This window comes from Oncorhynchus kisutch, linkage group LG3 (genome assembly GCF_002021735.2).
Source record: "Oncorhynchus kisutch isolate 150728-3 linkage group LG3, Okis_V2, whole genome shotgun sequence".
Classification (NCBI taxonomy): Eukaryota; Metazoa; Chordata; class Actinopteri; order Salmoniformes; family Salmonidae; genus Oncorhynchus; species Oncorhynchus kisutch.
In genome coordinates this window covers 18,889,850-18,914,296 of record NC_034176.2, presented here as the reverse complement: position 1 = coordinate 18,914,296, position 24,447 = coordinate 18,889,850, and the positions used below count along the sequence as shown (strand labels likewise).

The following is a 24,447-nucleotide window of genomic DNA, read 5'->3' as shown; positions in this document are numbered from 1 at the left end:
CACTTCAATTACATTAAGATGGGTGTGCATTTCATTCAGCTGTTAGGATTTCCACATTTGAATCATGGTCTCATATGATTTTACTTTTATTTGTTTAATTGAAAGCTGACAATTTGTTAATTTAAGAGACTATATATGGACTGCAGTTTGTAGTTTGATTTAAATCTTGCTTGTTTCATTCAAATCTTTCCAACCATCCTAAGTTAGTTCCTGTATATAATAACGATAAAATGTATTTTGCTATAGGGACAGATAGAATTAAAACATTGACACAATGAGTTATAAAGAGATACATTGCACTGACATGCTTTCGCTTGTTCTAATTTACAGCATCAGTTACTAGATGGCTGTGAATGATAAGAAAATAAACATTGTTATCTATAGTTTGACAACTGAAAGTTTTTAGCAGTGGCAGAGCTGATCCCATTCAAATAAGCAAAACAAAGAGACATCCTCGGCTGAAACATATGCAAATCACCTGATGATCATTAAATTGATGGCATTTCTGAAGTGTGTGTGTGCGCTATTAGGCATCTGTTTAGCGAGGTTACTCCACTCACATACAGGGAACGATTTGAGACACACTTCAGGGAGATAGACACAATCCATGTGTAAGTTTTTTTCAAATATATTCAATTCAGATGTACAGTTATTTCTAATGTTGACATACCAAACTTTGCAGTTCTATTAGGATATTGCTCATATTTTAATATTGATTCAATATGTGAATAGTAACTGCTCAACTGTATCTAATGTATTGTTTTATGATAATTAATTGTATTGTTATGACATTACGTTCTTTATTGAATGAGGCATGCAGTTTCATATTTGGCTCAGAATTGAAATGAATTGTGAACGTGCATGCCATGAAAGATGGCAGAATTCAGATATGATGTCATTGTTTTAGCACTAGCCACTGAGTTGAACTACCTACCGTGTGTGATATGGTTCAATGTGCCAATAAATCATCACAATCTCCTTTTTTTGTTTTATCAATTGCCTAAAAGATCCCAAAAGATAAAATTGGGATCATGTATCTTCTGCTAATAACTTTTTTTAAAAGAGCCGCGGAGAACAATGTACAATACGGCGGACTTAATAAAATAAGATTTCTATTTTTTGCATAAATGTTTTTGTACGATTTTATTTTGTTTTTCCAAACAATATAAACATACACAGACAAAATACATCAGACAGACACACACAAACATAAACCACATCATCCCTGCCCAGACCCACGTTCCCACCACCTCCATCTCTAGCTCCTGCAAGATTCTATTCCACATGACCTTATGTCGCCCCCACCCTTTCAGTATTCAAATAATATTGCATTTGTTTCTTCCACCGTCCCAGCGATGGAGGATCACTTGATTTCAATTTTTTAAGCAAAAGTATTTAAAAAAATTATTGACGATAAAAGTCATATGCAGATAGACAGAATAACATTTTAAAATTCGGACAGCAAAATTCGGACATGAATATCCCTAGAAAATATTCCTATTCATGAAAATCACAAATGAAATATATTGAGACACAGCTTAGCCTTTTGTTAATCACACCGTCATCTCAGATTTTCAAAATATGCTTTACAGCCAGCGCTAGACAAGCATTTGTGTAAGTATATCATAGCCTAGCATAGCATTATGCCCTGCTAGCAGCAGGCAACATTTTCACGAAAATAAGAAAAGCAATCAAATTAAATAATTTACCTTTGAAGAACTTCGGATGTTTTCACTCACAAGACTCCCAGTTAGATAGCAAATGTTCCTTTTTTCCCAAAATATTATTTTTGTAGGCGAAATAGCTCAGTTTGTTCTTCATGTTTGGCTGAGAAATCGACCGGAAAATGCGGTCACTACAACACTGAACTTTTTTCCAAATTAGCTCCATAATATCAACACAAACATGGCAAACGTTGTTTAGAATCAATCCTCAAGGTGTTTTTCACATATCTATTCTATAATATATCCACTGGGACAATTGGTTTCTCATTAGAAGCGATTGGAATAATGGCTACCTCTGCACTTTACGCAAGATTTTCTGCGGGAGCCATCATGTGACCACTTGCTCAATGTGGTCACTTACGGCTATTCTTCAACATAAATGCGTAAAAATACGTCACAATGCTGTAGACACCTTGGGGAATACGTATAAAGCGTAAGCTCATTCGTAGCCCATTCACAGCCATTGAAGGAGTCATTGGCATGCAGCGCTTTCAAAATATGGGGCACTTCCTGATTGGATTTTTATCTGGGTTTCGCCTGTAATATCAGTTCTGTTGCACTCACAGACAATATCTTTGCAGTTTTGGAAACGTTAGAGTGTTTTCTATCCAAATCTGTCAATTATATGCATAGTCGAGCATCTTGTCGTGACAAAATATCCTGTTTAAAACGGAAACGTTTTTTATCCAAAAATGAAATACCGCCCCCAGAGTTTCGACATGACTCTGCCTTTGTGTTGTAAAATTTGTGAATTTTGTCTCTTGTATAATAAATTCTGTACATTAGGTTATACTGGATTAACTGTACATTTTCGTTAACTGTAATTTCGTTAGTTATGTTCCAACACTCCCTCCAGCTTGTTCTAATATTAGTTATTTTTAGGTCTTGGTTCCAAAGTTTATATTTCTTTCTAAGATATTCTGTTGGATAGGCCTTCTGCAAGGCCTTACCAATGATATGAGTATCCTTTTCTGACTCAAATAGAATTCCCTCAACATTGCTCTGAGTTGAGACCGCCGTCTTTATGCACCTCTGCTATTGCTTCAGTAGAGAACATAAACACACACCCCCATTCACCTCCTCTCTCGTCCACAGACATCCATGGAAGCACTCTTCAAGAAGGGGTATTCCTTCACTCTCCCTCCCAACACCTCTCTCCTCCCCAACACCACCAATACCTCTCTCCCCTTCCAGCCCATCTTCGAGTGTTTAGATTCAAGAACTGCAATGGTGCTCTTTTCCGTGATCTCCCTGATCAACTTCCTCCTCATGGTCCCCCTCAACACCTGGGTCATGTGGCTCAGTACCAGGCCGGGAGTTCCCATGACAACACCAACAACAACGAAAACAATCGAGATCTTCACCTGTAACCTGGCTGCAATGGAGATAGGCCACAGCTTCATAATCACCTGCTTCTCTATTAGCTACTACCTGAATGTGGATGCATTGATAATCATCTCCATAATGAGTGATAGCCTTGTCACATGTGGTAGACCTCTGTTCCATTGCTGTACCTGCCTGGAGCGTTACCTGGCCGTGGTCCACCCTGTGGCCTACCTGAGGCTCAGAGCCCCCCGGTACAGGTGGGCCCTGACTGGGGTTATCTGGCTGGTTTCCCTGGGCTGGGTGGGGGTGATGGTATGGTGTTTTCCATCTTATCCCACCAAACTGCTTTTTGGCTTGTTCCTACCCCCTTTAATGTTCATGTGTTTCTGTAGCCTGGCCGTTCTGAGGGTTCTGATTCGTCCAGGGCCGGGGGAAGGGGGCAGGGACAAGAAGCAGAGTGAACAATTGAAGATGAGGGCTTTCAGAACCATCATGGTCATCTTGGCGACGCTGGTGGTCAGTTTCGGGTCGTCTCTTATTGTGTCGGTGGTGAAGGATCTGATCCCCTATGACAATGGGTGCATAGCTCTCGTAGTGACCTTCCTGTTTTTTTCCCCCAGTTCTGCTGTTCAACCTCTTCTTTTCTTACACAAGGTCGGGAAACTGCATTGCCTTTAAAACCCTATGTCTAGGGCAATGTTTCCCAACTCCAGTCCTCGAGTACCCCCAACAGCAAACATTCTTGTTGTAGCATCTGACAAATTCACCTGATTCAACTCATTGAGGGCTCGATGATTAGTTAAATCAGGTGTGTTTGTCCGGGGCTAAAACACAAATTAGTGCTGTTGGGTGGACTGGAGTTGGGAAACACTCGCCTTGGGAATGATATTCTGTGCATCAGTGGCTTAGCAACCTGTTGGCCTGGCCCTGTAAAGGTTTTGTATAGCACATGCGCAGAGCATTACATGGACATTTAGAAAACAGGATGCTAAAGCCTCAGGGCTTGTTTGACATTGCAGCTGACACTGTAGGCAGCTGCCCGCTGACTGATGACATGGAAGGTGCTGGGGTTCTTTATGGTTTGCACACTCGGTGTATACCAACAACCACAAAATGTAAATCCACTAAGACGGACTCTAATTGACTTGCTAATGCAGGCATGCCTCAAGGGAGGGTGCAAATTGGGAAGAGACAATAGTTTGAATTCTGTTGGAGTTGATGTCTGTCACCAATTGGTAAGAAATTGGCACCCCAGATTCCATCTGGTCCTAGTCTTGTCCAACATCACAATGTATTTTTTATGGTCTGTGTGCAGTAGCGCTTTCTGCCCACATGCTTGTTGGTCGTTTTTGGAGGAATGTGATTGTCCCATATTTATTTGTCCTCTTTTTGTCTTTGCTGAAGCCCATTTCAAACACTTTACTTTCATAAAATAATATACAAATACCATCATTTGTCACTTGAATGATCTTCCTCTGGAAGGAATGTTTTATGTACAAAAACGGAAAAAATATATACATCACACACAGGTGTTAGGCAACCGGTCATCAGGTTATTTGAATATGTTTCAGTCTCAGGTGTCTGTTTTGTTTTTCTTATTTGAATGGGATCAGCTCTGCCACTGCTAAAAACATTCAGTTGTCAAACTATAGATAACAATGTTTATTTTCTTATCATTCACAGCCATCTAGACTGATGCCGTAAATTAGAACAAGATAAAGCATGACAGTGCAATGTACAATGCATTCGGAAAGTATTCAGACCCCTTGATTTTTTTCCACATTTTGTTACGTTACAGCATAATTCAAAAATCATAAAATTGTATAAAAATTGTATATAAATTCTAAAATTCTGCAGTGACGACCGTCACTGCAGAACTCCACCAATCAGGCCTTTATGGTAGAGTGGCCAGACGGAATCCACTCAGCAAAAGGCACATGACAGCCCGCTTGGAGTTTGCCAAATGCCACTTAGACTCTCAGACCATGAGAAACAAGATTATCCGGTCTGATGAAACCAAGATTGAACTCTTTGGCCTGAATGCCAAGCGTTACATCTGGAGGAAACCTGGCACCATCCCTACGGTGAAGATTGGTGGTGGCAGCATCATGCTGTGGGGAGGTTTTTCAGCGGCAGGGACTGAGAGACTAGTCAGGATCGAGGGAAAGATGAACGGAGCAAAGTAGAGAGAGATCCTTGATGAAAACCTGCTCCAGAGCACTCAGGACCTCAGACTGGGGGCGAAGGTTCACCTTCCAACAGGACAACGACCCTAAGCACACAGCCAAGACAACGCAGGATTGGCTTCGGGACAAGTATTTGCATTGTCATTATGGGGAATTGTGTATAGATTGATGAGGGGAAAAAAAACAATTCAATCAATTTTAGAATAAGGCTGTAACGTAACAAAATGTGGAAAAAGTCAAGAGGTCTGAATACTTTCCGAATGCACTGTATCTCTTTATAACTCATTGCATCAATGTTTTAATTGCGTAACAAAATATATTTTATCAGTATTATATACAGGAACTTGTCTGAGGGGTGGAACTCAAACCACACAGTCCAGTCTATAGTTTCTTAAATGAACAAATGGTCAGCTTTCAATCAAACAAATAAAAGTGTCATCATATGACTACGATTAAAATCATGAAAAGCCCAATAGTTGAATAAAATAGACACCTCTCTTAATGTAATTGGAGTGTTAAGTAATTTAAATACATAAAAATATATAATATTTCATTCAAACAGTCCGTTTTATTTAAATAGTGGGAGTTTGGTTTGAAACCTGTCACATCCCTAACCTGTCAATGAACCCTAACCCGCCCAAGTAACGAGATAACAAAACGTTCAAGTTTAAGTCCCACTGTTGAAATGAAACCGGCTGTGCTTGAAAGGAAGCTTTAACCATCCACACAGAGAAAATGTTGAACCTGTACCATTACCATTTCCATCTTTAAACTATTTTCTTAGAATGTACTGTATACAGTACATTCGCTCAGAGCTTTGCGGAGTTACTTGGCGAGAAGTACCTCTATGCAAATGCTTGTGACAGCTCTCGGCTATGAAAACTGTCATCTGTAACAAAACAAAAGGCACTATGGTAGATGGCATCCAAAAGTTTAAGAGTAGTAGCAGCTGCACCTTGATAAATAATATCACCATCATCCCCTACATCTTTACCAATGAGTGGGAGCTGCTGCGACTCAACACCTCCATTCGTCATCGCCCAAGTATTGGGAGCGATGAATTGTGGCCACATTCAACGTAGCTGAAAGTGTGCAAGCCTGGATGGCCCATAGAAATAGAATGCCAGTCCACCCATTGTGCTACCACTGACTCGACTGGACACACCCTTTCTAATCATTCTATTTCTATGGTGTGTCCACCGATGCCGCTAACCTAGTCAAGACAGGTCATTTCCATCTACCTGGAGCTAGTCAGCAGTCATCCCATAGTGGAACATGCCACAGACATGGACGACCCACAGGGCAAGTCCAAGATCATGGATGTAGCTGCAAATTCAATCTCAAAAGCCTCCAACCAACTTCAGGTCCTTGTGGGTGATGTTTTAATCCAAAATAGCAAGGCCATGCTCCATGTAGTTAATGCTATCAGCCTGAAGCCCTCTACAGACATGTCCTCTACCAGTGATTGCTTTAGAATCGCATCTGCAGCCAAGCAGAGGGTAAAAGGAAGGGCTACTTCTCATCACTCTGAAGAGATATGCGAGGGGAAAAATAAAAAGCCTGAAAGTATAATGCTTTGTTGCCCTGTTATACAGTTGATACTGTTTATATCTTTCTTTCTATTCAGGCCCATGTGGCTTTCAAGAGAGGATGTAAGGCAGAAGGTTAAGAGCCTCACCTCACCCCATAACACACAGTAGTGGGAGGCTCTCAATGCTGCCGACACTTGTGATTGAGACTAGGTTGCCTCTGCACCCACCAATTTTACCATCAGTAAACTTTGAGGGGCATTTCATTTGAATGCATTTTGTTTTTCTTTGAAACCCCAATTCATATCAAACCAGTGGATTATTAATGGTCAAAAGTAACCTCACTTTGCAATAGCTTTGACAACATTTCCAGTGCCCTCTATTTATTTGTGCAACAAACAACCCAAAGATAAAGCCTTACACTCACAAAAGAAAGCCTCTTATCTTTGGTGAACATCCATTACAAGAAAAAAATTCATGACACATGTTAAGTTAGACCAAGGAAAACAAAAACAATGAGAATGTTATACTTAAACACTTAATAGCTGAAAGACACCAATGGCCGTATCAAAGCCAACCTGCTTTGGCAATGTTTACGCAATATATTTGTTTACCTAGTATGCTTAGGCCTACATGCTACTGCGTGAATACTGCCCAGTGGTTTGGTGGAATCGAGCCCCAAGTCTCTACACTATCCTTGAAATGAATGATCTAATAAATTAGCATTAATGGTTACGTAGCACTCCACTTGTTGCCAAACTGAATGCTTTTCTATTTATTGATTACCTATCTGGGGTCAAGGGGCCTGTGGCTAGAACTGGGGAGAGGATCTATTTCTCAACAAAACATCATGAATCTCATTGACTCTGGAAGCCCTTATGGACTATCAGACTCAAAATAAAAAAATCCAAGCCTTTTAAGTGACATTCAGTTAACGTTTCCCTCAAAATCTCTTGGTCATCAGACCTGTGTTCAAATACTATTTGAAATCTACAATTAGTTAGCTTTTGCCAGTCTGGGATGTCTGGTAGGTGAGGTTTGCACTTTTGTGACATTTGAAATGATTTCAAATAGTATGGGAACCTAGGCCTGTTGCACATACACATGTAGAGGAGGTAGGTGACACAGACACCCCAAACGAAAGCTGTAACAAAGTGTTATGGAATGGCCAACACTTCCTATGGTGATCCAGCATTCATTGCCTGTGTATCTGGGTAAAGTGAGATGTTTTCATCAAACCTTGAATGGGAGATTATAGACTACAGCAAATACAAACAAACAGATCAAATGTTCTTGAAACAGCAGTGATCCCTGCTGTTTTCTGTGCAGAGCATTCTCATGGCTCCACCGCTCTGTGTGTGTGTGTGGGGGTGCGCTTGTCTCATTAATCCCTGGTGTTCAAGTCCCCCAAAGAAAGATAGGGTAGTTACAAATCAGTCTCCACGGAAACAACTCTATCACCAGTCCAGTCTCCATGGAAATTTTCCAGCGCTGGTACGGTACCAATACTCGGGAGCATCTTCTGTTTGAGAGCTCAAATGACATCAGGTGTATGTCTTAGCATCCTGTCTCTGCTTCCCTTCATCAGTTCCAGGTACATTTAGAGTTTGGAGCAGAGATTGCTTCTCTGCTGTCTCTGGTTGGAGAGATGCATGCTGAGATGCATCCACTCAAAGAGATGCTTGTTGGTAGTGAGTGCCCAACCCTTCCTTTCTGTTAGCGATCTTTGATTGAGTAGATTACTCAGAGAAAAATGGGGAACCTACCAAAAATGGCAAAATAAGTGTCCTTTTTGTGTTCAGATCCCTGTCAGGGCAATACAGAAAATTAGTTTATTTTTATTAAAGGGTCGTCATTTTGTTGACTGTGTGAGACAGAGTAAGAGAGGGGTATGTTCATTGAGTGCATCTTACCACTCTTGTTACACAGCTTAAGAACAAATTTGAGTTAATTTAAATTGGTTTTACATCTGATTAGGATTTGGTTTTACACTATATAGTTTAAAAGGAATTAAATGAGTTTGTAAGAGGAATGTGTATGTGAACCCTGGGAGGGATAGAACCCTGGGAGGGATAGAGACCCGTGTTGCCAACTTGAAGTCGCTATATTTAGAGAGCTCAGACCCCCACAGCGACTTTTTTCAAAGAACCTAGCGTCAAACTACTTTTCAGGCTGCCTTTGGGGAGTTTTGATACCATTTAGCGACTTTTCCCACAAACAAGATTGGGAATAGCTGCCTATGCAACAGAAGTCACAGCAGGTGCACACACAGGCAGAAAAGCACAAGGGGAAGGGGTGTGCGGCAGGAAAAGGGGCGAATTTCGGGGACCGGAGCAATGCAAATTGGAGCCGTGAAGTTGTGGCGGCAACTGCAAAATGTAATCTAGCGACATATCAAGCAGCCAATTGCAATTCTCACAAAATGTTTTTTGCAACACTGGTAGTCAGCATACATGCCAAATTTGTGTCATCAAAAGGCATGCAATTCTGTTTAATAAGGACCCATCAAATAGTTGAAAGAGAAATAATCATTTTGGTTTATATCACTTTGTGATATAATTGACCACAAGTAAAGTTGCATAAACTAACCCACGGATTATGCCTCATGAATGTCAATGAGGGAGATAAATTAGAAAAACAAAAAATGCCATAATAAAACAAATAAATCTGATCCCCATACTGATGTTAAAATTATGCATTTGGGCATGTTTGACAGAGATTGAAACAAATCTCAAGGTAAAGTAAGTGCCAAGGAGACGCCTTCAAGAAGGGATGGAGCCAGCAAGAGTGTGTGTGTGCGCACGTGGGAAGGAATCAGAAAGTAAGGACAGAACAGGACGAGGCTGCAGCGGAGTCCTCGGTAGGAAGGGTGTCGGAAGGAGCAAGATAAACAACGAGAGGAGAAGGAAGGTCATGACTCTTCGTTGCCCGAGTCTTCCTCGTCATTGAAGCCACCCTCTCCTGCCATCTGGCCCACTGCCTCTGCATCATCGTCATCGTCGTCCTCCTCGATGTCATCATCGTAGAGGTCATCGTAGAGCAGGTCCGAGCTGCTGTCGTGGGAAGGCACTTTGGTCTGGATGCAGTACTCTGCCAGCGTAGTAGGCACCTTCACGCCGTCCTGCTCCGCCTCCACTTTAGTGGACACGACCTGCTTCCTGAGAGAGATAGACAGCGAGAGAGAAATAGAGAGGGAGAGCACAACGGACAGAAGAGTGAAAGGTTACAGATATAAAAATGAAGTGAATGATTGCACCGAATTTTCACGTTTAGTTGCATGTGTATAAACAAGGATGATGTTGTTTGTCATTTTGTGTTTAAAAGAAAGTGAATTCTAAGAACCTGATGATCTCGGCATACTCTTTGTCCTTGCCCTTGCTGTCTCTCCACTTGCGGAACATAACAGAGGCATCGACGTTGGCCGGGGAGAAGGTGTTGGGCTCATTCAACAGAGAGATCACACTCAGTAGGATGGTCCTGAACATACAGACATATACATATACAAATGTCCAGAGAGTTGGGGGTGTGTTCAGTTGATGAAACATTTTGCAATGTTTTAGAACAATATGTCCAGCATCACACCGCACAACTGCCCTCTGAGCCACCATCATTACAATGTTCCTCAACAGGTTGTTCAGAACAGTACCCTGTCTGTTCACTTAAATGTTTGCTAGGTTTACTTCATCCTGAACACAGCCCAGGTGTTTTACCTGACATTCTGGGTGGGATTCCATCTCTCAGAGGGCAGCTCTCCGCTCCGGGGGTCGTCAACAGGGGGGTGAAGGATGGAGATACACACGTCCCCATTCTGTAGACAAGCAACATGTTATACTCCACAGCAATAGCAACAACTGGCCATAAATTCATATAATCACACAAAAGCAAGACACACAAACAAAGCGGGGGTCAGTGTGCTGCTAACAGCTTAGCTACCTCCACTGTCCGACTGCCCCATACTGGGCTTGAACCAGTGATCCTCTGTTTCGCAACACACGTTACCGCCCTATTTGACAATGTTCCAACGGGCTGAGCCACCCAAAAAGTACCAAGCTAGTTGTGGAATGAGCTTACGATCTATCCTTAACTCTTACACAAACATACAATGTGGTACACCTCACCTCATATATGTTGGGGTGCCACATCTTCGTGAGGAAACGGAAAGTAGGTGGACAGTAAGGGTAGTCAACTGGAAACTTAATGTGTGCCTGGAAATGAGAGAAAATCAGTGATGTGTGAGGGCAGGAATACTTTGACATTTCAGAAAGTGTGTTGAAACCCACTGGTGGATTTTGGCCTGGGTGACAGATAACAACTCAGTTGTAACATAACAAACAAAGGAGTATTTTTCGATGGTCATTAAAGTGGTACGCCAAGTTTGTCAAACATTTCTCTCTAGGCCGGGGTATGCACTCACACAGCTCAATAATGGAGTAGAGGTGCCTAACGTTACTCCTTAGTCCAAGGACCTTACATGTTATGTTTAAAGGGAGAATTGGCTCTGGAAGCCAAAGCAACCAACTACTCCCATCTAAATGTGAATCTATTCTCAATTGCGGTGTGGTACGGTTCTAGAAACATAAATCCTTCTACTTCTACATATACATATCCCATCAAAAGAATTCACAAATGCAAATAACACACTTACTTTACATTGTTTTAACACAGTTCAACCGACAGTATTTTTCAGTGACAACACATTTGTGTCGTCTGTCTTCCATTTACACCATAAATTGTGGTTTACACAAAAGGTGTTCGTTGACACATAAAGCTGATTAGCACAGGTAGTCCACTCTGTCTTCCGTAAACAAGCACTGTAACATGGAAATATGGCTGTGTGAGAACCATAACCCTATAAAAGTTGTGAATCAATTTAACCTTATGTTTTTAGAAAATTATACTGAAAAAAATATAAATATAATAATGTACTTGTAAAAAAACATTGCACTCAAGCACATGCAGTTCTGCCCTCAATTGTTGTCATTAGAAGACACTGAGTCTCAACTGTAGTTGGTAAATTATTTATTGGGAAATCAAACTTGAAGCTGATCCAGCATTTATAGAAATGTTTCATGAGCTGAAATAAAAGATCCCAGAAATGTTCAATATGCACAAAAAGCTTATTTCGCTCAAATGTTGTGCACAAATTTGTTTACATCCCTGTAAGTGAGCATTTCTCATTTGCCAAGACAATCCATCCACCTGCCAGGTGTTTCATATCAAGAAGCTGATTAAACAGCATGATCATTACACAGGTGCACCTTGTGCTGGGGACAATAAAAGGCCACTCTGAAAATGTGCAGTTGTCGTCACACATCATAATGCCACAGATGTCTCAAGTTTGGAGGGAGCATGAAATTGTCATACTGACTGCAGGAATGTCCACCAGTGTTGTTGCCAGATAATTTAATATTGATTTCTCTACCATGAGCCACCTCCAACTTCGTTTTAGAGAATTTGGCAGAACGTCCAACCGGCCCCACCGCAAACCATGTGTAACCACGCCAGCCCAGGACCTCCATATCTGTCTTCATCACCTGCGGGATCGTCTGAGACCAGTCACCCGGACAGCTGATGACACTGTTGGTTTGCACAACCAAATAATTTCACAAACTGTCAGAAACCGTCACAGGGAATCTCATTTGCATGCTCATCGTCCTCACCAGGGTCTTAACCTGACTGCAGTTCGCGGTCGTAACTGACTTCAGTGGGCAAATGCTCACGCTGGAGAAGTGTGCTCTTCAGAGAATAATCCCAGTTACAGATGGTAGACAGGATGTATGGCATTTTGTGGGCGAGCGGTTTCACATTGTGAACAGTGGCCCATGGTGGCGGTGGGGTTATGGTATGAGCAGGCATAAGCTATGGGCAACGAACACAATTACATTTTATCGATGGCAATTTCAATGCACAGAGATACTGTGACGGGATCCTGAGGCTCCATTGTTGTGCCATTCATCCGCCGTCATCATCTCATGTTTCAGCCTGACAATCCATGGCCCCATGTTGCAAGGCTGCACACAATTCCTGGAAGCTGAAAATGTCCCACTTCTTCCATGGCCTGCAAACTCACCAGACATGTCATCACCCATTGAGCATGCATGTTCCAGTTCCCACCAATATCCAGCAACTTCGTACAGCCATTGAAGAGGAGTCGGACAACAGATGTGTTGCACTGCATTAGGCAAATGATGGTCACACCAGATACTGACTGGTTGTCTGATCCACACCCCTAATTTTATTTCAGGTACAGTATCTGTGACCAACAGATGCATATCGGTATTCTGATTCATGTGAAATCCATAGATTAAGAGGGCCTAATGAATGTATTTCCATTGACTACTTCAGTAAAATCAAAAAAATTGTTGCATGTTGCATTTATATTTTTGTTCAGTGTATTTCTCGCCGATATGAAATACAAGGTCCTTATGTTTCCAAAACCGTACTGCAAGCAAGCGTCGCAGCTCTTAACAAAACTCGCCCCTACAGAAGGAACCTTCCTTCACAGACTCTTATATGTAATGTAATGGTTAGAGTCATGATTAAGGGCTAGCACTCACGGTGGCCAGTCAAACACTGATTGTCTACATATAAATATAACAACAAAAAGTGTGTTGTGTTAGGCTATGCTAAAAGTACTGTTTGGATTCTTGTTGTTTTATGTCTAGAGTTAGCCCGGATCAGGTGTATTGCCCACAGACAAGACAGACTAAATCAGTGATTCTCAACTGGTGGGTCGCGACCCAAATTTGGGTCGCGGGTGGTTTTGAATAGGTCATAGGTGTCTGAGTAAAAATGAACTATTAATATTTTTTTATAAATTATTTGATGTGAAAAAAAATACTCGTCTGAATTTAACATAGACCAGGTAGAAGTGTGAATAAATTACAATGAATGTAAATTTTTTAAATAATTTAATCTCTGAACAATTTTTCTTCAATCACAGTACTTTCAATATAGAGCTATTTGCAGTGCTATTTTGGCTGATTCTGTGGTCTCAAACCAGTGAGTTTATAAACATTAATGTAATTGAAACATTTAATATCAATACAGCATAAAAAATAGTTTTCCTGATTGTATTTGTATTTTTCTCGATGCAAATATTGGGTCGCAACTGAGACAACCTGCTTCAATTTGGGTCCTGAGGAAAAACCAGTTGAGACTAAATTATCCCTCACCTTGAAGTATCCCCCCTCGTAAAGTGTGTTGGGGGGTCCAAATATGGCCACCTCCCAGTTGTACAAGTCTGACTCTTCTACTGGGGTGATGCGGAAACCCTCCACTGGTTCCTCTTGGAGAGACTTCAGTTCAAGCATCAGTGCCTTATGAGAGCTTGGCATCTGCTGCTGCGCCATGGTGACCCAAGAGTAATGAAGTGTCAAAACCGGACGACCCCGTTTGCTCTCGCTCTTTGGCAGTTTTCTCAACAGCCAGTCAAATAAAACAGGACCAATTCAAATTGCTCGTCCCAACAAGCAACAGCTGGTGGTCATATAAATGTATGCAAGCATTAACCTCCACGTCTTGATGGTAGGTGGCTAGCACTAGCTATCCACCTAACGGTGCAGCCTGCTCTAAACAAGTCGGGAGCATTAACTAGCGACAAAACTTCTGCTGGCAGTGTTGACAGTTCATTGGATAATGAAGAAGCTACTATTGGTAGAGACTAAAATATGTATATACAGTTTTATGACACGCCAAATGTTTTATCGCTGCATATTCCTCGATCTGTGCATCTGCTATTGTTTTATTCTGGGGGTGGTCAGGTTTACAAATGACCTTCTGTCCCCACGTTCAAAATATAGCTAGCGTCTTTGATATCCAACCATTTATAACTTGTTTCATAATGTTGTGAAAAGTACAATTAGATGACAAACGGTGTTTCTGTTTTTCCTGTGTCATTCGTTCGTTTTAAGTCGATCTGTCAAGACTCGGCAGATCCTGCGGGTTTTTTGACATTTGTTTGTTTGAGAGCTCGCTAGCTGCTCCACGAGTCTCAAACTCTACCAACGTTCATGATTCGGTTTTTTGTGTGTAATCATATGACCAGCAATATCTCTTTAAAATAACTACAGCGTTATAAATTAATCCACATTTGTGTAGGAACTTCCTTCTCTCTTAAATTCCAACCTTTGCTTCCTGGAGATTTTACTGCGCTTGCTGCCTCGCGCACTTACGTCGTAGCGTAGGCAACACCTTGCACTTACGTTTTACGTGAAAGAATACGTAAAAAATATAGCTAGGGTATTTGGTATCCAACCATTTTAACTTGTTTCATAATGTTATAATGAAAAGTAGAATTAGATGATAAACTGTGTTTATACTGTTTTTCCTGTGTCCTTCGTCCGTTCTCTGTAGATCTGTCTAGACTCTTTGCAGGTCCAACGGGTTGTTCTCAGCCTCTTGTTTGTGTTCGGGAGTATAGCTTTTCTCTGTATCCCACGACCCTTACAAAACAAAATCGCCTGAGTGCAGTATAAGTAAGCAACAAGGCCCGAGGGGGTGTGGTATGGACGATATACCACGGCTAAATGATGTTCTTATGCACGACGCAACGCAGGGTGGTAGTAGACTGCCCTTAGTCTGGTATATTGTCCATATATCACAAGCCTTATTCTATTATAATGCTATCACCACCCAGAAGGCGAGGTCAGTACAGGTGCATCAAAGCTCAGACCAAGAGACTGAAAAACAGCTTCTATTTCAAGGCCATCAGACTGTTAAACAGCCATCACTAGCACAGAGAGGCCACTGCCTACATACAGACTTGAAATCATTGGCCACTTTAATAAATGGAACACTAGTCACTTTAATAATGGCACTTTAATAATGTTTACATATCTTGCATTACTCATCTCATGTATATTCTATATTCTATACTATTTATTGCATCTTAGCTTATGTGCTAATGTACATTGCTCATCCATATATTTATATATTCTTATTCCATCACTTTACTTAGATTTGTGTGTATTAGGTATTTGTTGTGGAATTGTTAGATATTACTTGTTAGATATTGCTGCACTGTTGGAACTAGAAGCACAAACATTTCGCTACACTCGCAATAACATCTGCTAACCATGTGTATGTGACCAATGCATTTGATTTGAACTGATTACCAATGTAATTAGAGCAGTAAAAATAAATGTTTTGTCATACCCATGGTATACATAAGGTCTGATATACCACGGCTTTCAGCAAATCAGCATTCAGGGCTTGAACCACCAAATATATAACTGTAGTTAGAGTGCATTATAACTGCAGTATGCTGCAAATACTGCGTCCAAAATAAAATGTTTTTACTGCAGTAATGTTGCAGTGTAACTGCATTTACAGTGCAGTATAACTGCAGTTCAACTACAGTACACTGCAGTTATTCTGCAATTACTGCGTCCAAAATACAGCAGTCGACTGCAGTTACTGCACTTCTACTACAGTTTCAAAAGTGAAATCTTTTTTTGTAAGGGATGCTGCTAGTGCTCGCTCCGAGTCTCAAACTCTACCAATGTTTATGATTAGATTTAAAGTTCTCCTATGACCAGCAAAATGTCTTTAAAATAATTATACTGTTATAAATTAATCCATATTTGTGTAGGAGCTTCATTTTCTCTCTTTCGTTCCTCACTTTGCTTTGCTTCAGGCAACACCTTGTACTTACAAGTTGAAAAAAGGCAATTTTTTTGTAACACTCAATTAGACCATGGCCATTTCAAGCTTAACTTTTTATTTTCTAGAAAGATATTTCAGAATATTTAGGTATATCCCTCTGAAAGACTGAGGATTATCCCACTGCTGCCAACCAATATAGTGATAGAAGGGTGGGGCTTGACTGTACCATTGGATCCAGTAGTACATTTGTTTTTTCAAGAAAATCATACTGCTGTTTAAAATATATAGCATCACAAAGCCACCTTACATTAAATCTGTGCAGCGTTTAATGTAAACTCGTGGTATCAAGCGGCTTTGCAGGGCTACAATACATAGACCAGTTCTAAAACATAAGTAGATTGTGGGATGACTAGGTGCATACACACACCTTGTGTTGTGACCAATAACACAGTGACCCGATAAGCTCAATCCAAACCAATGGATGTCTTTTGATTCATATTTGTATACCTAGTGGTTACAGCAAAGTGAGTTTAGTAGGCTAGTGTTATTAATCACAGGGAGGCTAAACTTTTCCCCCTCTATCTAGACCATGTGTCAAACTCATTCCACAGAGGGAGGAGTGTCTGTGGGTTATCAAATCAAAGTTTATTTGTCACGCGCTGAATACAACAGGTGGACCTTACAGTGAAATGCTTACTTACAGGCTCTAACCAATAGTGCAAAAAAGGTATTCGGTTGTCACGCCCTGACCTGAGATATCTCTGTTTTCTTCATATTTTGGTTAGATCAGGGTGTGACTAGGGTGGGTACGCTAGTTGTTGTATTGTCTAGGGGTTTGTAGGTCTAGGTGATTTGTATGTCTATGGTGGCCTGATATGGTTCCCAATCAGAGGCAGCTGTTTAGCGTTGTCTCTGATTGGGGATCATATTTAGGTAGCCATTTCCCTTGGGTGTTTGTGGGATCTTGTGTATGTGTAGTTGCCTGTCAGCATTTGTTTGTATAGCATCACGCTTTGGTCATTCTTTAAATAAGAATGTACGCATACCACACTGCGCCTTGGTCCGATCCTTATAACGAACATGACATAGGTGAACAATAGGTAAGTAAAGAAGTAAAAAGACAGTGAAAACAGTAGCGAGGCTATACAAGTAGCGAGGCTACATACAGACATCAGTTAGTCAGGCTGATTGAGGTAGTATGTAGATGTGGTTAAAGTGACTATGCATATATGATGAACAGAGTAGTGTAAAGAGGTGGTGGTGGGACACAATGCAGATAGCCCGGTTAGCCAATGTGTGGGAGCACTGGTTGTTCAGGCCAATTGAGGTAGTATGTACATGAATGTATAGTTAGTGACTGCATATGATAAACAGAGTAGCACACAATGCAAATAGTCTGGGTAGCCATTTGATTACCTATTCAGGAGTCTTGTGGCTTGGGGGTAAAAACTGTCGAGAAGCCTTTTTGTCCTAGACTTGGCACTCCGGTACCACTTGCCATGCAGTAGTAGAGAGAACAGGCTATGGCTGGGGTCTTTGACAATTTTTAGGGCCTTCCTCTGACATCGCCTGGTGTAGAGGTCCTGGATGGCAGGCAGCTTAGCCCCAGTGATGTACTGGGCCGTACACACTACCTTCTGGAGTGCCTTGCGGTCGGAGGCTGAGCAATTGCCGTACCAGGCAGTGATGCAACCAGGATGCTCTCAATGTTGCATGTAAATTACTCTTGTAATTGATTGAGGAAATAAGATCACTAATTAGTAAGGAACACCTGTTTGTATAGGTCTTAATTGAAAGGAAAAACTAAACTTGCAGACAGTCGTCTCTCCGTGGAATGAGTTTGACACCCCTGATCTAGACTCTCTAGATATAGAGGATCACTTCCAACACAGGCCAGAGCAACCGTGGGGATTCTCCCACTGCTGCCACCAATGCACTAGCAATTAAAGGGAAATGGTTGTGGAGCTTGAACCTGGGATTCTGCAGTTAAAGGGCAAACACACACTACAAAGGGGTAGCAATAACATTTTTTTTAAAAGCACTGAACATTCCAACATAAAAATCATTGAATTCAGTATATTGTTTACATATCAAAATTATTTAACTACTTGAATGTAATGTAAAATGCACATTTTTTTCCCATGTTCAAGCCCTGGTAGCTCGCTGTGAGCGTATAGTAGTTAGTCCTCTGCGTTGTGGCTGCAGCATCCCTGGTTTGACACCGGGTCATTAAGATACAATGTCACAGCAAACGAGTACTTTTTTTTTTTATAGATGTCTTTGAAATCAACTTTGGCTTCCCAACAGGTTTTTTGTTTGAGGTAACTGACCTCTATAGCCTTTGGCACACCTGCTAACAAGCTACATATGGTAGCATTCATAATTATTGCACGAAGAACAGCAGATAAAACGAAAGGAGCTCAGCCACCAACCATGTAAGTGCGGCGCTGTGTGTACATGGAATGGTTCCGTATGGGACTGTAACTCTGATCTGGATGCTGAATGTATTCTGTCCCTTTCCAGTACCGGACATACTGACATGAAACGCACAAATGCGCGTGACTCTTGGCTGCAGTAAGAAAGCCATTGCCATCTGCGCCCATTCAACAGCCTAGATTTAACTTTGTATTACTTCTAAACAAAATAATTTTGGGGGGTTCTCATACCTTTACAATGTTTTGATTCTTGCTTGAACAGTCGCTAAGATTGTATTTGGTTGTGATCTTGGAAAAATAACTTTTGGATGCAGCATTTGTTAGCTAGAATGCTCATTGACATTGGCTAGCTTTTGCTACAGCCTAAGACATTTTAAAGTTGAACTGTTTTTAAACTATAAGGCAGTTGATTTGTGATGACACAAACATTATATTAAGCAGGACATTTACACAAGCCTTAAAAGTAGTGTGAAATGCATTCACAAGTAACATGTAAAGAGGCTTTTTTTTGCTGGCGTTCTATTACTCGACTGTGCTCTGCCACCAACTTGTGCGCATCGCCCTCGTGCGACAATGTTTGCAAACACAGAAAGGTATCTAAAGCATCGGGCTCAGAGTTACATCTAGCATCCAGTTCAGACTTAGTTCTACCGTAACTGCTCACATACCTGCCATGATGTCGTCCTGTGCTTGACTCCCGTATTCAAGTCTGGACTGCTGGGTGGCCAAGGTACAACGCTGGTCTGCAGGTGCTGCCCCGGGTCGTCCATCAGGCATTTGGCCTTCATGTACTCTTCGGTGAACTGCTCCTTAAGGATCATCTTCTTATTCTGCAGCTAGGAATTCTCTCTGGCTGAGATCTTCTGGCCCAGCTTGTTCAGCTTGTCCTCCGTCTCTTTCATGTTGCACTCCAGAGTATGGTAAGGGGGACAGCAGGTCTGTGCTGCGACAGGGTTAACCTGTAGGGTTTAGGTTAGGTAACATGTAAGGAGATATTACAAAAATATATTTGGTGTAAATGCAATGCTATCCAGACAAATAAACATATTTGTAGAAGTACAGTAGGTGTTTGCCTGTTAGTAAACCAGCAGTCCCTATCTGAGAGGTGTAATGGGAGGGGTGTGAGCTGAGAAAGGTCTGTTGGGGTAGCTATAAAAAGCTATTTACTTTTCAAGCTGATTAGTCAACTGAGCTTTCCTATCAGTGATTGACGGGGACATCATGTCAGACCTAAAAAATATGATGTGTGTGTATGAAGATATATAACAGTATGAAAGCATCTCAACATGGGAAAAAAACAGGACAAATACATTTCGAGTGGATTATGCAGCATGAAGTGTTAGCACACAGGTCAGAAGACTTCATGTAGAATAGATTAAGCAGGGGAAGGGGGAACTCATGTTTCTGGGATATGTAGTGGAAAGGGGCAGGTGAGAGCAGGAGGTGATAAGAGTATAAAGTAACAGGGAGTAGCTATGCAGATCCAAGAGTTTGTGGGACCAGGATACAGCACACAGTAGGGTATAGGAACGTGGCAGTCATGCCTGGTAGGACTAAACCAGACTGAAATGGGTGTTTTTAGAGATGGGATAAAACCTTAGGTCAGAGATATAGCAACTACTTGTGCGACTCGATGTTCCTCTGCCAGAGTTTCCACGTATCTCTCCTGCCAGGTAAGGAACAACATCCTCTTGACTGTGAGGGTCTCTGTCGGAGAAAGCCTCCAGCTACTGAAGCCCTGCTTCCAATTCATCTGATTTGAATTCGTAGAAAAGGATCCTTACATATTATGAACAAAACACATGGAATCTAACCTGGAATGCTGTTTAGCAGCACCCTCAACTACTCCTTTGCTTCGGTTTCCTCGTTCAGGACCTTCTGCCGACAGAGTTGTATTGTTGGTACTATAACATATGATGGTGAACATACATTTCTTAAATAGTTTAAAATGCATCTGTTTTTTTTTTTTGTTGCTAAATGATGTTGGCACAATCCTGAACAATGGGTCGTTTCAATACTTAACTGATTTCCAGTTATACATTTGTACCTTGCTTCTCCCTGACCCTGCCTGTGTCGGAGGGCATCGGTGAGGGTGTCAACACGATGAGAAGGTTTCATCTCTTTTGTGATCTTCCCAACTTTTCGACGGTAGGACCACAACCTCTCAATTTGTTCTCCGTCAGCAAGCCCACAGTCACATACCTGGTACCATCAGTGACCTGAAATGTAAAGTACAATCAGAAACTAGAATAAGCATTACAATGGGTGATGATTAAGGGACTAGGACAAATTACAACTAGCTGTTTCTTAATACTGTTAGGGCAACTGTCTGCAACTACAAAGAATTGGTGTTTAACAGAATAAATGATAGAGAAAAAAAATATTCATTACCTGACTGTCAGCATCATGAGCATAGGCATGAAAGGCTGGCACTGAAAATGTGTCCACCATCAGATCGAGACTTAAAAAAATATATATATAATTGAGTGAAGGAGCAGTGTTGAATTTATTATTGATAAATGAATAAACGATATCCCCTCTTTAAATAGAATTGTATCTAGGTAAACTTATACATTGTTTTATAAGTGATTGACAATATGAGTTCATAAGAAGGGATTGTGTGACAGGACAAGGAGTAATAAAAGTTAATGAACACCATTCCAACTAGGCAGGAACAAATGGGTTGTGGACTGTGTAAACACAAGGTCGTTAGCCTATGGTTGACCCAACTGAAACTTAGCTCTGGGGTTTTTAGATAAGGCAGTGAGTGCATTCCTAGGTTTTCTGTCTAATAAAACTGTCAGTTCAGTGGTGATCGATAATGTTGAGGGGTCAAAAGTTATTTGGGAGTGTGGTAGTAAGAATGAACTTTTCACCTTTGTCCCGGTCGAGAGGAGGGGATTCTGTTAAGGCAGTGAAATGACGTCATGATCTGTATATAAACTGATGCATGTGTTTAAGTGGGAGCGTGCTCCGAGAATAAATTCTATTACCTATTATTTAAAGACTGGTCTGCGTCTATTTTATGCAAACACGAAATCTTACAAATTCTCATAAAATAGATTAAGGGCTTTCAATTGACGAAAGCACATTGGCATAATTAAATTATACTAACAAGCAGTTATTTTGTGTGTAAAATATGACTTATGGTTACAAAGTTGGTATGGAGCAATCTGTTACAAGCCATTCATAATGGTATCAAGCGATTCATGAAACTCACTATAGCATAGTGGTTAAATATTAAATGCATTATAATAGCTAACATAGCTTGATTTGATCAATTTTACCTGTAAATGAGGCTTCAGCTGGCATGCAATGTCATAGTGAAGAGTTGTGATGTCTGGTCCCTGCATTGCTTTCAGGTCCCCTAGCAGGAACACAGCAGTTGCAAACAGGAAATGACTGTTCAACATCAGTCATCGTAGCCAATGTTAGAAAAACTAAAATACACCAGCTACCCATCTGAAGTATCCACCCACCCACATGCATCAATCAACATACTTCTCTCCTCTCTTCAGGTTCAGGAACTTCAGCGGATGCTCGTGCCTGCACGCCATCCTAAACACAACTGGTATGTCCAGTTTCTGGGTTTTGGATCACAGCGCTTCCTCGCCCACTCCTGTAAAATGAAGTGAATAAGCATGAGTGGAAAAAGTCACATTCACCAAGCAGTTCATGTTTCATCTAGTGTGTTCAATTTAAAAAATATTTGTATGGACAGAATATTCCAATGCTAGAGCCTCATCACCAAGGATAAATGGCTTCTCCTGATTTCAATCAAACCTTAACTTTTTCAACATTAGCCCAGCTGTTGGTTATACACACAAACACAAGTCACACAGAGTGCTACTGAAACTAAACTGATTGTGAGATTCATCCCATTCCTCAAAATCCAGTGTACCTCGGTGTGTCTAATGCACCTCCTACAAAGCAGTCAACTTGGTCTTGGTCACAAAAGAACAACCCAGCATGTTTGGGACCCTCAATGCTGGTCCCAGACTATTTTTCTGGGAAGCCCAAATAGGGCATCGGCTGCAATAATTTGATTACCGTTTTCCTTTAAAACAATAATGCAAATAATGACTTCTACAAAACTGTTAGGGATACAGGGAATGGACATTTGCAATTGTATTACTTAAACCCTTTTGCTCTTTGGGAAACACAAGACATTTACACTAGTTACTTCGTTAATGTATCTGCAATCGGTAGTATACTCTAAGCAGATGATTGGTCCACCTAGCTTTGGCAGGGCCCCGTTATCCAGCATGTTGTGGATCCAGACAGGCCTTCATGGCAACCGTAGCGGCCACCCACACAACTTTGCCCTGTGGCAATCCTGTACTTGACCTGTTTCCGCCTCACACGACTTGGACGAAGGATTGGTTTTTTTGAGAGGCTTGCAATGGTATTGCCGCATAACATTACTACTGTTTGGCAAGGCAATGATAGAATATATATAAGAAAGATGACTGAGGTTGGATATTTCCTCTTATAAATTATGAACAACACTGAATGTAAATAAGACTCCTAGCTTACTGAGAAATTATAGTTGTTCCTTAATTGTCATCATTGACATACCTGTGGACAGAGAGGACACTTCTGTCCGAGGTCAGTGGCACCAACTTCCTGACAGTCTCTCGGGGGTGGTAAGGTAGAGTCTGTGGCAGATCAGGGTGACAGGTTCCAGCTCACAGCTGCAATCAGACGTCATGAGCTCGTCCTGAAATGAGGACATTCTGTTTCTTAGATTGCATTACTAAACATTACTTCCGATGTTGGTGAGATGCATTCCTCTTAAGAACTTTTGAAATGACTCCATATTTTTATCATAACAACCGAGTGAACAGGGTTATGGTATACTAGATACAATTAAATCAAAGTTATTCTGTCAGGAATACAGTATAGTGTGCACAATATAATTAAATAAGAAGATAACTACAGTATATTAAGTACAGTAGTTGCCATAGAAGCAAAGATTCAGTTTTCATCAACAGTCTTATGGCATGGAGGAAGAAACTGTCTCTGCTACAATTGATTCTATGATACAATTTGCAAGGTGCTAAAAGAGCCAGATGTCATAGTTTCCAATTTGGATGTAAGGCCTACCTCTAACGTCAACAACTGTCAAAAGACGGTTGTACTGGCTTTGACAGTCAGGGTCACCTTGTCTCTTCCACTCCCATTGTAGGCCCACCGGGACACATGGGACGAACTGCCCTGACTACGACAGACACACAACTTGTTATAGAACAGATTTGAAACTACACCATCAGGGGGAGATTTCATTGCACAAGTTGTTAAACTCCAAATCAACTCTGTGCTTGGCATGACAGATTTTGCTACATTTACCTTATCGCTGCAGGGAATTATAACTTTTAAAGAAATGTAACTGTATGTATTAATCCATGCTTTTGTTACTTCTAGGTTAGACTACTGCAATGCTCTACTTTCCAGCTACCCGGATAAAGCACTAAATAAACTTCAGTTAGTGCTAAATACGGCTGCTAGAATCCTGACTAGAACCAAAAAATGTGATCATAATACTCCAGTGCTAGCCTCCTTACACTGGCTTCCTGTCAAGGCAAGGGCTGATTTCAAGGTTTTACTGCAGACCTACAAAGCATTACATGGGCTTGCTCCT

The 24,447-nt window shown here is 41.1% G+C and overlaps 1 protein-coding gene across 2 annotated transcripts; it reads right to left on the bottom strand.

Annotated features, from left to right (window-relative positions):
• Window positions 1-7,117: 7,117 nt before the first annotated feature.
• LOC109876700 (ubiquitin-conjugating enzyme E2 R2) lies at window positions 7,118-19,804 on the bottom strand. 2 transcript variants are annotated; one of them, XM_020469104.2, is made up of 5 exons: window positions 19,475-19,804; window positions 10,884-10,970; window positions 10,476-10,573; window positions 10,108-10,242; window positions 7,118-9,923 (listed from the first exon to the last, which is right to left on the bottom strand). In XM_020469104.2, the coding sequence occupies exons 1-5, from the start codon at window positions 19,625-19,627 to the stop codon at window positions 9,677-9,679; spliced, it is 720 nt and encodes a 239-aa protein (XP_020324693.2). In that variant the 5' UTR covers window positions 19,628-19,804; the 3' UTR covers window positions 7,118-9,676. The 2 variants fall into 2 exon arrangements, with proteins under 2 accessions (XP_020324693.2, XP_020324683.1); XM_020469094.2 differs by lacking the exon at window positions 19,475-19,804 and adding an exon at window positions 13,941-14,939.
• Window positions 19,805-24,447: the final 4,643 nt, after the last annotated feature.